Source organism: Chiloscyllium plagiosum, chromosome 37, assembly GCF_004010195.1.
Source record: "Chiloscyllium plagiosum isolate BGI_BamShark_2017 chromosome 37, ASM401019v2, whole genome shotgun sequence".
NCBI lineage: Eukaryota > Metazoa > Chordata > Chondrichthyes > Orectolobiformes > Hemiscylliidae > Chiloscyllium > Chiloscyllium plagiosum.
In genome coordinates, this window is record NC_057746.1 from 26,254,263 (window position 1) to 26,270,768 (window position 16,506).

The window sequence follows — 16,506 nt, forward strand, 5'->3', positions numbered from 1 at the left end:
ACCCAAACTTTCCATACCCAGCAACATCCTGGTAAATCTCTTCTGAACCCAATGCAACTATCAACGGTTATGCACCTCATGATAAGTCCCCACTGGAAAAGAGCAGAGGTCAATTTTATTTAGAAACAAGATGAAGCTATGATAACACCAAAAAGCAGCTAAGGCAATTGCTGATCGATTTTAAAAAAAGAGCAAAGTTGGAGTTGATATGCAGATTGCCATATTCTCAATTAAGCGAAAGTGAGGTAGCAAATGCTAGAGATCAGAGTCAAGAGTGTGGTGCTGGAAAAGTACAGCAGGCCAGGCAGCATTCGAGGAGCAGGGGAAAAAAAAATTCGATGTTTCGGGCAAAAGCCCTTCATCCTGAGGAAGAGATACAATGTTGTGGCCATAACGGAGATGTGGGTTTCACAGAAGCAGGAATGGTTACATGAGATTCTATGGTTTAGAACGTTTAGAAAGAATAGAGAGGGTGGAAAAAGAGGAGGGGGTGAAGCATTGCTAATCAGAAAGTGAATCACAGCTACAGAAACAAAGGTTGTTGAGGAAGGTTTGTCTACTGCGCCAGTATGGGTGGAAGTTAGGACCAGCAAGGGAACAGCCACCACATTGGGGGTTTTCTACAGACCACCTAACAGCAGTAGAGAGATTGAAGATCTCATAGGCGAGCAGATTCTGGAAAAATGCAAAAGTAGCAGGGTTGTTATTACGGGTGATTTCAACTTTCCCAATATTGACTGGAACCTAAGTGCAGATGGTTTGGATGGAGCCGTTTTTGTCAGGTGCATTCAGGAGGGTTTCCTTACTCAGCCTGTAGACAGACCAACGAAGGGAGAGGCCATTTTGGATTTGGTGCTCAGCAACGAGCCAGTACAGGTGTCAGATCTCGTGGTGGGAGAACACTTTGGTGAAAGTGATCACAACTGCCTCACATTTACCAGAGCCTTGGAGAGTGAAAGGAGCAGTTACTGAGGGAAGATATTTAATTGGGGAAAAGGAAATTATGACGCTATCAGACCAGGAGTTGGGAAGTACGAACTGTGAGCAATTGTTCCACAGAAAGGGCATAACAGATGTGTGGAGACTATTTAAGGAGCAGTTGTTGTGAGTGATGCACAAATTTGTTCCTCTCAGACAGGTAAGGGGTAAGATTAAGGAACCTTGGATGACTAAATAGAGGCTTGGCAAGAAGGATTAGTGAGAACCCAAAGGCATTTTACTCATACGTGAGGCATAAGAGAATGATCAGGGAGAAGGTAGGGCCGGTCAGGGATAGCGTAGGGAACTTGTGAATGGAGTCTGAGCAGATAGGGGAAGTCCTGAATGAGTTTTTTGCTTTGGTTTTCACCAAGGAAAGGGAACTTATTGTAAATGAAAACTGGGATACAGTCTCAACCAGATCAAGATTGATGAAGCTGATGTGCTCGAAACTTTGGAAAACATTAAGATTGATAAGTCTCCAGGGCCAGACCAGATTTATCTTAGACTGCTCCAGGAAGCGAGAAAGGAGGTTGCTAAGCCACTGGCGAGGATATTTGCCTCCTTACTCTCCACAGGAGTCGTACCGGAGGATTGGAAGGAGGCGAATGTTGTTCCTCTTTTCAAGAAGGGTAATAAGGAATCCCTGGCAATTACAGACCAGTCAGTCTTACATCTGTGGTCAGCAAAGTTTTGGAAAGAATTCTGAGGGTTAGGATTTATGACTATTTGGCAAAGTATAGTGTAATTAAAGGCAGTCAGCATGGCTTTGAGGGGCCTCACAAATCTTATTCGAGTTCTTTGAGGTGGTGTCAAGACAGGTCGACGACGGTGAGCAGTAGATGTGGTGTATGTGGACTTCAGCAAGGCATTTGATAGGGTTCCCCATGGTAGGCTTATTCATAAAGTCAGGAAGTATGGGATGCAGGGAGATTTGGCTATCGGGATTCAGAATTGGCTGGCTGACAGAAGGCAGAGAGTGGTTGTAGATGGAAAGTATTCTGCCTGGAGGTCAGTGTTGAGTGGGGTTCCGCAGGGCTTTGTTTATGGGCCTCTGCTCTTTGTACTTTCTATAAATGACTTGGATGAGGAGGTTGAGGGGTGGGTTAGTAAATTTGCAGATGACACAAAGGTTGGAGGTGTCGTTGATAGTATCGAGGGCTATTGCAGGCTGCAGCGCGACATACAGGATGCAGAGCTGGGCTGAGAAATGGCAGATGGAGTTCAACCTGGATAAATGCGAAGTGATGCATTTTGGAAGGTCAAACTCAAATACGGAATGTGGATTAAAGACAGGATTCTTGGCAGTGTGGAAGGAGAGAGGGATCTGGGTGTAATGTACATAGATCCCTCAAAGTTGCCACCCAAGTGGATAGGGTTGTTAAGAAAGCATATGGTGTTTTGGCTTTCATTAACAGTGGGATCGAGTTTAAGAGCCACAAGGTTTTGCTGCAGCTCTCCAAGTCCCTGGTGAGATCACACTTGGAATATTGTGTACAGTTCTGGTCATCCTACTATAAGAAAGATACAGAGACTTTGGAGAGGATGCACAGAACATTTACCAGGATGCTGCCTGGACTGGATGGCTTGCCTTATGAAGAAAGGTTGAATAAGCTTGGACTTCTCTCTCTGGAGAAAAGGAGGAACAGAGGAGACCTGATCGGTGTGTGCAAAATAATGAGAGGAATAGATAGAGTCAATAGCCAGAGACTTTTCCCCAGGGCAGGATAGACTGGTATGAGAAATCATAGTTTAAAGATATTAGAAGGAAGGTATAAAGGAGACGTCAGAGGTCCGTTCTTTACACAAAGAGTAGTGAATGCATGGAATGCGTTGCCAGCCGTGGTGGTGGAAGCAAAGTCACTGGGGACATTTAAGCGACTGCTGGACATGCACATGGATACCAGTGAGTTGACGGGTGCTTAGGTTAAGTTACTATATTTTACATTAGGATTAAATCTTGGCATAACATTGTGGACCAAAGGGCCTGTTCTGTGCTGTACTTTTCTATGTTGTATGAAGAGCTTTTGAAATGTTGATATTCTCAATTAAACCATCCTGTCTTCTGACTGGACACAGATTTTTCCTTTCGTTCCTTTTCTGACCCATCCCCCTTGCTTCAGAACTTCTGCCAGCTCTGATGAAAAGTTGTCAACTTCAACTAATTTTGTTTCCCCTTGAGCAAGATGGTGACAAATCTGCTGAGTAGTCCCAATTTATCTGGATGATCTCACTGAATGAGGTAACTGGCTTGAGGGGCTGCCTGGCATGATTTTACTGCTACTTAAATAGTTTGCTGGATTTAGAGAAATTGGGTTGAGAAGTTTGCAGAATGGAACCAGAGGCATCGTGAAACATTCTTCACTTGCCTAGACGATGCAGTTCCAACAGTCGAGAGGCTCAACACCATCCACTACGAAGCAGCCTGCTTGGTTGGCACCCCCTTCACCGATAACCGCAGTGTGTACCGGATACAAGATGCACTGCGGCAACTCACCAATGTTTCTTCAACAGCATCTCCCAAACTTGTGACCTCTACCACCCCAAAGGACATGGGCAATGAATACATTGGAACACTACTATCTGAAAGTTTCCCTCCATTCTTACTTGGGATTATAATTACTGTTGGTAGGTTAAAATCTTGGAACTCCTTCCCTATCACCATCTGTGCGCACACATGTTCACTACAAGGACTACTGCAGCTTCAGAAAGCTCGTCACTTTCTCAAAGGCAATGAAGGAGGATTTTAGAGGACATTTAAGTACCAACCATGTCTCTGTGGCTCTGGAATCGTATGTGGAACAGACCAAGAAATGCATGGTAGATTTTCCTTTTCTGAAGGACGTAGTGAACTAGATGTGTTTTAACAACAAACTTTTAATTCCAAGATTATTAACTTAATTCAAATTTCATCTTCTGCGATGGTGGAATTCAAACCTGTGCCCTAGAAAATTTGGCTGGGTCTCTGATTACTAATCCAGTGACAATACCACTGTGTCATGCCTTCTGCATTGGAACAAAAGTGAAACCTTGCACAATGTGTTGCAAGTTCAATTTAATAATAATGTGAAACACGTCAACCTTAAATATGGTCACACAAAACATCAATAAAAGCTTGGACTTTGAGTGGCAATTCTTAAATAGATTTATAAAGTCAGGACAGTTTTTTTTTTGTCACATAAAGGGAGTTTTGTAGTCCATTTGAAACCTTCCATTGGATTCCAGTCTGGGGGGTGGGAGTGGGGAGGGCAGAGAGCGAGCGTAAAAGAGAGAATACTAGAAGCATCCATTGTTCTGCCTATACATACATAAACCATCTGAACCCCTTGAATAGATTCCAGCCTGTAACTCACTCCCAGGTATCCATTACTCTATATATAAACCGTGTTAGCTCCTCATTCAGGGTTCAGAATATAACACACTCCCAAGTATCCAATGTTCCATATATAAACCATGTTAGCTCCTTGATCAGGGTCCAGACTACTTGACATTCTATTTCGTCATGTAGCCAAACCTGTGTAGCACTGTATGATTTAGTCAGACAATATCATTTCATACCTGTCTCTACTGTCCTTGTACTGCCTTCCTTCCTCTTTGTTCCCAGTGCAGTGTAATGCAGGCTTTGTATCAGATCCTTTCAGCTTCCCCCTGGATGAGTCAGGTCAGATTGGTTCCCTTTAGTTGAGCTCAGCCAAGAAGTCCCAAACAGGCTCCGTGCAAGAGGGAGGAGGAATACCAGGAGACCCATTCCTTTCCAGGGAGGCGCACACCAGTATTTGTGTAGATGGGCAATGTGACGCTGAGTTATGATGCCCTCCATACTTTAGGCGTGCACTGTGGCTGCTCACATACAAGTGACATGGTTAATGCACCTCATTTCTGGGGAAGGGTGGAAGAAAGTAGAAGACTGACGACAAACTCTGCTCCTCGTACGAAGGTGTGTGTGTTTTCTTTTAATTATTACTGGAACAGATTCTCTACTCAAATACATTGTACCATTTGGCGTGACATAGTGTTATTAGAACAATCATAATTTCCATGCAAAACACAGTTTACCAAAGATAAAGGAAAGAGGAAAATAATTCTAAAAAGTTTCTATGTAACGGAATAATGTCACATCGCTGTCAAGTGCAGCTAAACGCATAGTATTTACATACAGCCACTTGCACTGTCAATGCCAATGAATGTGCATCAATGTAAAATGGTGCAGATCAGACATAGGGCTGCCAACAATCGACGGCACTAAAAGCTGGGCTTGTAGCTCCTGGTCTATCTGCTCTGTTCAACTGCAACAAAAAGGGGAGAGAAAGAGAGAAAATAAATTAAAATAGTTCAATACCTTGAACACTGAAAATGTACTTTTTGCTCAATGCACACCCATTCCTTCTCCTCGGGTAACAGTGCCTGGACTGAGGTCAGTTAACTCCTTGGACCAGGTGCCAGTGACGGGTCATCAGATGCTTTGGCTAGTTTTGAATCAGACGAGCTTATCTGCTGCCCTAAACCACAAAGCAATGACTGAGTTTATATTCCCTACAGAACCTATTACACCCTGAGAACATCCTAAATGCGCTTCATAACCAATAAAGTATATTTTTCACAGCAAGGTCACACAAGTTCCCACACTCAGCTATGTGATTACAGCCAGATAGTTGGACTTTGAGAACTCAATCAGGTTATGAGATTAGTACTGGCTGGTAAGACCAGGAGAACTCCCGTGCTCCTCTCAGAAATACAGCAAACCTTTTATTACCTGGCACCTGTGGCACCAGGAGTGTGCCTATTGATCAAATATTCTGGTTGATCAAGAGGTCCACGTAATCAACGTAAAACCACACACACCGAAAAGAACAGGAATGTAATGCAAGGGGTGTACAAATCACTGTGGTTTTTTTATTTACAGCATAAATCACAAATAATAATGCCTCAAAACTTACTGGCAGATACCATTCTCACAGGTACCCTCAACTAATTACTTGGACATTGCAGAGATTGTGATAATACATTAAACTTCGTGTTTCAAGTATATCATTTTTGCCAGTTTATAGAGTGTGTTAATTCTTAAGGTTTTGAAAGTTTTGCAAGTATAGGTCGGTAGGATACAGTCAATATGTTGCTTGTTGTGAACAGCCAAATTGACATGCCCTGTGGTACGATTTTTCAGCCTTTTGGACATATGGACCACATGCCTGGCATCACACTGGCACAGAAACTCATATACCACCTTACTCATTTGCTGCAGGGAGAATGTCTTCTTGGCTTGAAAGCAGCATCTTTACAGTGGTGAACACCACACACGTGGCCACCGCACAGAAACAGCATGAAGCAGTTAGCTTCACTTGTTGCTCAAATATTTGAGATACCTTAGCCATAGAAGATGATCTGAGGTCGACTGGGAACATTCCAGTAACTGCCATAGGGCCTTGCTTGAGTTTGTACAATATATGAGAAACTATCTGATCAGAAATTCCATTACTATAGAGGATGGATTTGCTGAGCTCTATTTCAGCATCAAGTTTCCAGGTTGAATGAATGGCTTAGGCCCTATTTTTTGCTTGAATGGGTGCTCTTAAAAAATGGTCCAATATGTGCAAAACAAAAATCTTCAACAAAATAGGTCTTTAAGCAATTCAGGTTGTTTTGGCATAACGTGCACATCGTTAACAAGACTTGGCGAACGCGATTGATGAATTATGGAAGCTGTTTGGATAACGCGAACTTTCTACTGAAAGAGTAGTAATTTTCTGTAACGATCCTGTACAGCACGATTTTCCACAGCATAGGGTTGCACAGGAACGCAACTGTTGCGTTATAGAAGAACGACCTGTATCCAATTCAAATGACTATCTTCATTTGGAGCGATGAGACTCACTAGCACAACGCGTGTGAAAGGAATAGGATAAAATGTACCTCAAGAGAAAAGAGCAGACCACACTGATGGAATGACATGAATTACAGAGGGGTGCATGTGGAGCATAAATACCAGTACAGACTAGTTGGGCCAAGTGGTGTATTTCTATGTTGCATTCTGCCAATGTTTTGGAACAAGACAATCAGCTGCTATTAAAATGAATCAAATTTATAGAGTTACAGTCATACAGCAAGGTCCAATCCGTCTGTGCCGACCATAATCCCAAACTAAACCAGGCTAACCTGCCTGCACTTGGCCAACATCTCTTCAAACATCTCTTACTCATGTACTTATCCAAGTGCCTTTTCAATGTTGTAAGTATACCCACATCCACCACTTCCTCTGGAAGTTTATTTCCACACACAAACCACTCTTGGAAAAAAACTACTGCTCCCATGCCTTATTTTTTTTAAAAATGTCTTTATCCTCTCACCTTAAAATATGACCCCTAGTCTTGAAATCCCCTAGCCTCGGGATAAGATATCTACCATTCACCTTATCTATGCCCCTCATGATTTTATAAACCTCTAAGGTCGCCTCTTAACCTCATATGCTCCTGTGCAAGTCCCAGTCTGTCCAGCCTCTCCTTACAACTCAAAAACCCTCTATTGCCAGCAACATCCTGGTAAATCTCTTGTGAACCCTCTGCAGTTTAACACTTTCCTTCCTATAACAGGGAGACCAGAACTGGACACAGTACTCCAGAAGGGGCCTCACCAACATACTGCAAAACCTTAACATAATGTCCCAACTCCTATGTTCAAAGATCTGAGCAATGAAGGAAAGTGTGCTAAACCCCAATTTAAACAATTATATCCAAAATATTTGCCAAACGCCAAAACCAGAACTAGAACTGTACTAAATATTCCACTACAATAAAATGAAACCCAATCTGTGCATTAAACTTGCAGAGCATTCAGAGGGGGAGAAACAACTCATTGACAGAGGTAGTGTTCAATACTCACTGTATGAGGAAATGTCGATCTCGTCGGGCAGCTCACTGATGTTCACTTCAAACCTGTCCTGCACATCATTGAGGATCTTGGCGTCATTTTCATCCGACACGAATGTGATAGCCAGTCCCTTGGTACCAAAACGGCCAGCTCTAGCCACCTGCAACACAGAGACTGTTAGGATTGCACAGGAATGCCTGACATCAGGGCTGACTTGGTAAAATACTGGAGCTCACGGAAAGCATCAGGGAGCAGTTCCCTTCCTGTCCTGAAGGCCTTCTGGTTCTAGATCTGCTCACTCCTCCATCATCAGAGCCCATTCCTGCACAGCTCATTGCTCCAGCTTTTATTATAGTGACCCGCAGGGACAACATGAAATCTACTAAGAGTATGCATATTCTCACATAGTGAAGCACTGGTACATCTTCATCCAATGGTTATTGCAGATTAAGATATCGCCTAGAGTCATATACGTAGAAATCAGACTGAACTTTGTGATGGCAATTTCCCATATCATACAGTCCCTACAGTGTGGAAGCAGGCCATTTGGCCCATTTAGTCCACACGGACATTCCAAAGAGCACCCCACAGAGACTCACGCTACTTCTCTAAACCAGATTCTAAATCCACCTGACCTGAACATCTTTGGACTGTGAAAGGAAACCAGAGTACCTGGAGGAAACCCATGTAGACATGGGGCGAACGTGCAAACTCCACACAGACAGTCGCCAGAGGCTGGAATCTTGCCCAGGTCTCTGGTGCTGCAAGGTATCAGTGCTAACCACTGAGCCAGTGCGTCACTCGTTATGTTGGTGACATCCTGGCAAGCTTGATTGGCTGACACTTTGCAAAACTCTCAGTTTTATACAATTAGGAGTGAGTGCAAATTCGGTCCACCCATCACAGCCTGTTGAGCTATTCATCCAGGTGATCTCAGTGCTACTTAGTCAGAGCTGCAGTTTATCAATATGCAGAGGACACTGCTAGAGTTCAACCAGAGAGAATGCCCAGTGGGGCATTTACCAGCAACGAGAAACCTGCCACATCTTTTACTGTTAGGACTGCACTTAGCATTTAGGTCACTGCTTTGTAGAGGACAAAATATCACAGTCCCAATGACAGTAACCCCAAGAAAATCATCCAGCTCAGATACCGAGTCTTTCGCAGTCAACTCAAAATCTCTGAAGACCATAGCACACCCCTACACTATGTAATTAACAACAACCTGTGTCTTTTTGGAGTGATAGTGGCAAACAGCATTGGAACAAGATTGAGTTTGGCACCACTGCAAGCTGAGCTGAGATTGCTCCATGATCATTCCACACTGGATCTCCCCCTTAAGCCTTTTTACTCTTTCGCAGAGTGTGGGCAGCACTGGCAAGGTCAGCAGTTGCTGCCCATCCCTAACTTCCCCTGAACAGAGTACCTTGCAAGGTTATTTCAGAGGGGAGGTGTCACATATAAACTGGGCAAGAACAGAAGGATTACCTTCACTGAAGGACGGTGAAATAAATGTGTTTTGATTTAGTCATTCACAACTGTACAGCATGGAAACAGAACCTTCGGTCAAACCAGATTTCCTAAATTAATCTAGTTCCATTTACCAACATTTGGCCCATGTCTTTCTAAACCCTTCCTATTCATATACACATCCATGTTAAATATTGCAATTGTACCAGCCTCCACCACCGCCACTGGCAGCTCATTCTATACATGCACAACCTTCGGTTTGAGGAAGTTACCCCTTCAGACCCTTTTAAAGCTTTCCTCTCTCACCTTAAACCTACGCCCTCTAGTTTTGGACTGATCTACCCTGGGGAAACAACCTTGTCTATTCACCCTATCCATGCCCCTCCTGATTTTATAAACCTCAATAAGGTCACCCTTCAGCTTATGCTCCATTATTTGTTGATTTTCACATTCAGTTGCTGATCTTAAGAATTTAAATCACACAAGCCCACATCCTAAACCCTCTGGATTATTGGTTCAGTGACAATACCACGACACCACCATCTCCATTCACTTGCAGCCAGGAGAAGAAACTTCTCAGCCCAGCAGTCAGGAGGTGGCTTTGAATCCCAAGTCTGGGCAATGAAAGACTGATATCTGTACGGAAAGCAGCTGGCATCAGTATAATGGCAGCTTGCATAACCTCTTTAAGATAGCAAACTTGCTGAAGCCTTACATAAGATTAAGCCTTACATAAGATTTGGCATTAGTTCAATGAAGCTTGGTCAAAGATATAGGCCATAAGGAACATCTTAAAGAAAGAGAGGGGAGGTAGAGAGAAAGAAGGGTGCAAGAAGGAAATACCAGTGCTTAGGACCCAGCCAAAAATGGTGCAGGTACTAAAAATCAGGAGACTGAAATAGATCCCAAATCTCCAGGCAGGAGTACCTGAAATTGAAAGATGTTAAGTCACCAAACTGTTATCATGTTGAGCACTCAGTTCACCACAATGAAGAGAACACTTTTGCTTCAGTAATGCATCAAAGGGCACTATACCCTGTGTAAGTAGGTGTCAGAATCCTCTGGCATATCATAATTAAATACAATGTTGACTCGCTCGATGTCCATCCCACGGCCAAACAAGTTGGTGGCAACCAGTATCCGTCGCTGGAAATCCTTGAACTGCTGGTATCGAGATAACCTAAAGAAAGAAAAAAAAATTTAACAAATTCGCTGCAACCTTTTAACTGAGTCCTCAGCGTGTGCGGATGAATCTGTGGGCTGGGGCGGGTGGAGGTTGGTGGTAGAAGAGGAGAAAGCACACAGGTCCTGGGACAGGGGAAAAAGTACAATGGTCCTGAAGTTAGTTGTAAGGAAGTAAGGCACATTCCAAATTGCTTCAGAGTCTCTGTTAGAGCAAGGCAACAAAACTCAACCAGGGGCTCCCCTACCTGTGGTCATTAGTACATTAACAATGCACCATGGGGGTCGATGAGAGGTTCTCAATAGTTGGAGAGCTCACTGACACCCAGCAGTTACACCTGCACCGGTGAAGTAAAGTGAGGCGTAGGGAGAAACATTCCATTAAGATGAGCAAAACTTGTCAGAGGAGCGGGTTGTAGGAGAAAACTGGAGATGGATGGTAGCATGTGAATGCTCATTACAATGTGAATTATGGTTGAGTGAACCAAATTTCACAGAATCATAGAATCTCTTCAGTGTAGAAATAGACCATTCGACCCAACAAGTCCACACCGACTCTCCGAAAAACATCCCACCCAGACTCAGCCCTCTACCCTATTCCTGTAACACTGCACATCCCATGACTAATCTATCTGACCTACACATCCCTGGACACTATAGGAAATTTAAATCCCACAAACCCATGGCCTGAGTTCTCTGGATTATTGGTCCAGTGACAATACCACGACACCTCCATCTCCATTCACTTGCAGCCAGGAAAAGAAACTACTCAGCCTAGCAGTTGGGAGGTAGATTTGAATCCCACTGGACAGTGGAAGATTGATATCTGTATGAAACGCAGCTGGCAACTCACCTCCATCCAAGGCCCTAAAGGAGCCTTCCACATCCATCAAAGTTTTACCTGCACTTCCACTAATATCATTTATTGTATCCGTTACTCCCGATGCGGTCTCCTCTACATTGGGGAGACTGGGCGCCTCCTAGCAGAGTGCTTTAGGGAACATCTCCGAGACACCCGCACCAATCAACCAAATCGCCCATCCGGACTTGTCCGACCTGCCCAGCTCCTTTTCCACCTATCCACTCCACCCTCTCCTCCCTGACCTATCACCTTCATCTCCTTCCCCACTGACCTATTGTACTCTATGCTACTCTCTCCCCACCCCCACCCTCCTCTAGCTTATCTCTCCACGCTTCAGGCTCTCTGCCTTTATTCCTGATGAAGGGCTTTTGCCCAAAACGTCGATTTTGCCTGTCCTCGGATGCTGCCTGAATTGCTGTGCTCTTCCAGCACCACTGATCCAGATTATAATGGCATGGCCAATCCAGCTAACCTGCATATCTTTGCAGTGTGGGAAGAAACTGGAACACCAGGAGGAAACCCATGCAGAATCAGAGAATGTGCAAACTTCACACACAGTCGGCCAAAGGTGGAATTGGGTGAGGGCGGGAGAGAGAGCGCGCGGGCGAGAGAAGCGACAGGAGGAGTGGGAAGGACAGAGAGGTGGTACCACTGGTGGTGAAACCCTCCCTTTGGTCCTGGAAGAATCCCCGAAAAGGTCCTGAGGTCACAAGGCCTTTCTCTCACCCTTGCCGCAGCTCTGCACGCTTGAGTACATAAACCAAGGTTAGTTATCTGAAAGTGGAAAAAGATAAGACCACATCCCACAAAAGCTACTCAAAACTGACATTTCTGAGAAAAACTGTGTTGGGAGACTGCTGCCACAGGTAGGATGGGTGGTAACCTGCACCCAATGGCTGATAAAACTGGCAGAAGAAACAGAGAGCTAGATAGGATGGAGAAACATTTACTTAGTGTGTTCGGATAGGGAAATGAACTGCCTGAGAGGGTGGTGGAAGCAGATTCAATAGAAACTTGCAAAAGTAAACTGGCTATATAGACTTGAAGATGGAATATTTGGGCAAGGTAAGGGGGAAAGAGCAAGGGTTTGGGTCAAGAGTTTTCAAAGAGTCAGCACACGTTCTCTCAAGTGGGTCTAAAAGGTAAACCTTCAGTTCCCTTCTGGACTGAGCACTGGTCTAAAGACCACTCTCCTATGACCATCTAAAAGACAAGAGTGCTGCACAAACCTCTCCTCCTGGGGCATGCCCCGGTGAATGGCTATGGCGGGGAAGTTCTGCTCAACCAGGAGCTGTGCCAAGGCAATGCACCTCTGAACCGACTTCACAAAAATAACCACCTGCAGAGAAAGCGAATTTGATGCATTAAGTTGGCAAAATCAATTATCTCACTGGTCATAAAAGAAAAACTCAATAATTTAATTTCAGTTCTCACACTGCTTTTCAAAAATAAAAACAAAGTGCAATTTATTGCAGCTTTCCGCAAAAACGTGACATAAACACCATAGCAGGCTCTCACCATCTTGTACACAATAAAGGTATGTACTAACAGGAGTTCATCTCTAAAGTGCTCACCTGAGAAACAGCCAAAGTTTGTGCAATCACGATCTAGAATTGTACTGCTTTGGCTCAAGTCTGAAGTGCAAGTGGATGGTGACTGAGAATCTCAGATGTTCCCCAACATACCTCAATAAAAACTTGCATTTACATGGCACCTTTATGCAGTGAAGCATCCTATAGGGAGTGAGGGCCATGTAGTATTTAACGTTAAAGCTATCACGTTGTTAGGGCAGATGACTGATAACTGAATCTCAGTGTTAAAAGTTGAAAAAAGTGTGGCGCTGAAAAAGCACAGCAGGTCAGGCAGCATCCTAGGAGCAGGAATCGGCGTTTCGGACATAAGCCTTTAATCAACATCAATACTCCTGCTCCTCGGATGCTGCCTGACCTGCTGTGCTTTTCCAGCGCCATACGTTTCGACTCTGATCTCCAGCATCTGCAGTTCTCACTGTCTCTCAGCATTGAAAGACAAGAGCAGAGGCAGAGGGGTTGGGGCATGGCAGGAATTACCTAACGTAGGGCCCAGGCAGCTGAAAACGTGGCTGCCAATTGTAGACTGGCAAAAATTAGGGCAGTGCCAGATGCCAGAATTGGATAATGCAGCAATCTCAGTGGGACTATGTCCATCCATTGAATATCATTTTTATATCTGCGTCCACGCTCCCTTAATGAGGGAATACTATCATTATGGCTCAAAAGTGTCCTGTTGCCAAGGGCAGCTTACAACTATTCGTGCCAGCCTTGCCACCAAAATCCAGTCAAAACTGAATATTATAAAAGTAAAGATGACCCATATGGATCAACTTCTGTTTGTATAATTTTAGTTTTCTACTCTTTTGGTAATATTTAATCTATTTTAATTAATGGATACATGACATTACTCTCCCTTGGCTGGGTTGTCGTTTCACAAACAGTGGCAGCTCTGTGCCACTTCAGCAGAAGTGGACATTCTACACATCATAGTCTAGACAGGCAGTGCCAGCAGATTATTTGCCTGTAAGGGCACTACAGTCAAGCCTCTACACATGCTTTCACTTCCTCTACAGGTCACAAGATTCGTTGTGGTGTGGAAAACCTTGCTAATTTGCACTGACAATAATTCCAGGTTCTTAATTACCAGGGGTCCAATCTGGTAGTTTTGTGGTCAACATGACCGAGCACCAAACAGATAAGCCTGGTTACCCACTTGGCTACCGGGAGAAGAATCTGACATGATTTGTCAGCATTTTCAATGAACACAAATTTTAAAAATTTTTCTCCTTCAAAGTTCAATCTTAACCTTACCACCACTGCCGGTACAAGTTCCACTCTTGAAACTCAAGCCCAAAAATCTCGGCTGGTGATCCAGTGCAGTATTGACACTGAATGCTGCATAGTTGGAGATGTGCTGACTTTTAGATGAATGCCAATCTGAAACCCATCCAAGCAGGCGGTTGTAAAAGACAGGATCCTATGAGTTACCTATGTTGGCCTGGCCAATATTGATCCCTCAGCAAACTCTGCTTAAAGTTCTTCTGATTGTTATCACATTGCACCTCATGGGAGCTTGCCGCATCCAAAATGACTGCGACAGTACAACAGAAATTGAACTTTAAAGCTAATTCTTTGCTGTAAAACATTTTAGGACATCATTTAATTGCAAAGTCATGATATAATTGTAGGTCTTTCTTCCTAACACACACAACCTAGACTTTGCTTAATGTGTTGCTGCAACTTCACCTTGCATTGAATTTAATAAGCAATACCAACGGGTGTGAGACAGAAACCAACATTCCACGTAACTCCATGGAAATTCCACTCACCGGGGTATTTTTGTCTTCTTAAACAACCAAACCTAACACTAGCCCTCCCCTGAAATGCAAAACGTCTCACGAAGTCAATTAGTTTACCGAACCGCTAACCAACTTGTTTAGAAAAGATAAAGCAGAATGCCAGGCTTAAACAGCAGCTCCTTCTTAAAGGCGGTCCGTGCAAAAGGTCATAACCTGCCTTTTCACTCCATTGAGATGTTGGTACAAACGCACACAAGTGTTAGCAGTGCCGCTGCCTCCACCACCCCCACCCTCGGCTTTATGGGGAACCGTGGGTACCTGATTAAACTCCAGAACATCGAGCAGGTCGAAAAGCTTGCGGTTCTTCTCGTTGTCTTTCAGCTTCACGTAGTACTGCTGCAGCCCGTGCAGAGTCAGCTTGGTTTCGTCGTCCACAAAGATCTCCATCGGCTGTGAAGCAAATTACCCCGCTGTTAAATCCACGCCCCCCTCTTGGCACGCCCCTCCCCACAAGCTTTCCCGATCTGAGACATTCCCGCTCGACAACCTGGCCCAGCCTGACCGCACAAGGCAGTTCTAAACCTCTACCTATCCCTTTTCAATTGTCCTGAAAGCAGAAGCAAGGATAGATAGAGTCTTGTATTGATGTCAAATGAAAAGGTGCCAAGGGGAAGGTCGCTGACTCTTTGAGAAACGTACATCCATATTTTAAAATTCAAGAACAAGGGTCACACCATTCTGAAATCCTCTCTACCCCTCAGCTAAGTTTCCTACAAAGCAACAAAACACTGCTTCTTGTGCCACACAACAAATTAAAAGATGCTCTAAACAAGGGCTTAAAATGAGTCAAAGTCTACAAGCGATTCCCTTGATTGGGAAGTTAAAAGAATATAAATTCCTTGTGTTCCTCATTTCTCTGTATCTTAACAGCAATTAGAAATTAACGACATGGATCACAGAACGAAGAGGCTAACTCAGCTGGAACTGACAGTTAAGGGCAATGGTAGGGTAGTTAAGGAGTGACGAGCCCAAGGTGGATGGACCAAGTTAATTAGCTGTAACCAAATTTAACGGAGCCATAGGTTCAAGGGGGATGAATGACCTCCTGCTCTCCAAATATCCTGGAAGACCCAGCCAAATCAGGCGTGGAAGGAACCTGAAGTCACCGCATTGTTGCCATTTTAAATGGATACGTAAGTTCTTCATCGATTGTGCGGCCGGATTATGCAGAAAGGATCTCTGTTCCTGGCACGTGCCAAGTTGTCTAGTTTCAGGATTGGTAGATTGTAGGAGGACTTTGCTACAATTAAATCCCAAAAGTTAAAACCAAGAGCGAGGTGCATGTTATTCAGTACCTCCCTCCCCGGAGTGCCTCCTCCACCACCCAAATATGTGTCTTTTACCTCAGCTTGCTGCCCTGTCACCACAGCCATCAATTCCCTTACTGCCCAAAACTCTACCCTCCTGTCTTAAATATACATAGTGATGGGGCACCCACTGTAGAGAATGTCAACCATTCACAATGCCGAGGGAAGAAATGTCCCTTCACAGTATGGAGTGGTTGATCCCTTAATCTGAGATTATGCCTGCTCCCGCCCCTGCCAATTTATCCAAATTGGGGAAAACGGTCTCCACAGCCTCTTAAACTCCACTGAGAATTTTAGACATTTCAATGAGATCACTCTCATTCTTCTAAAGAGAGTATTGAGCCATTTCATTCACCTTTCACATGAGAACCCACTGAAAGGCCAACTCCTTCCTTGCGAGGCAGAATCAAAACTGTAAGCAGTAACTGAACCTCACCAAAATCCTGTATAAC

General features: G+C 44.1%; 1 protein-coding gene across 2 annotated transcripts in view; it reads right to left on the minus strand.

Annotated features, from left to right (window-relative positions):
• Nucleotides 1–4,897: 4,897 nt before the first annotated feature.
• LOC122541407 (spliceosome RNA helicase DDX39B) overlaps nt 4,898–16,506 on the minus strand; it is a 35,395-nt gene continuing 23,786 nt past the window's right edge. For both annotated transcript variants that reach the window (XM_043678157.1, XM_043678159.1), the window contains exons 7-11: nt 15,006–15,137; nt 12,586–12,695; nt 10,348–10,492; nt 7,855–8,002; nt 4,898–5,264 (exon numbers count right to left, since the gene is read on the minus strand). In XM_043678157.1, coding sequence (XP_043534092.1) covers nt 5,248–5,264; nt 7,855–8,002; nt 10,348–10,492; nt 12,586–12,695; nt 15,006–15,137 — 552 coding nt within the window. In that variant the 3' untranslated portion in view covers nt 4,898–5,247. The remainder of the gene's footprint in view (nt 5,265–7,854; nt 8,003–10,347; nt 10,493–12,585; nt 12,696–15,005; nt 15,138–16,506) is intronic.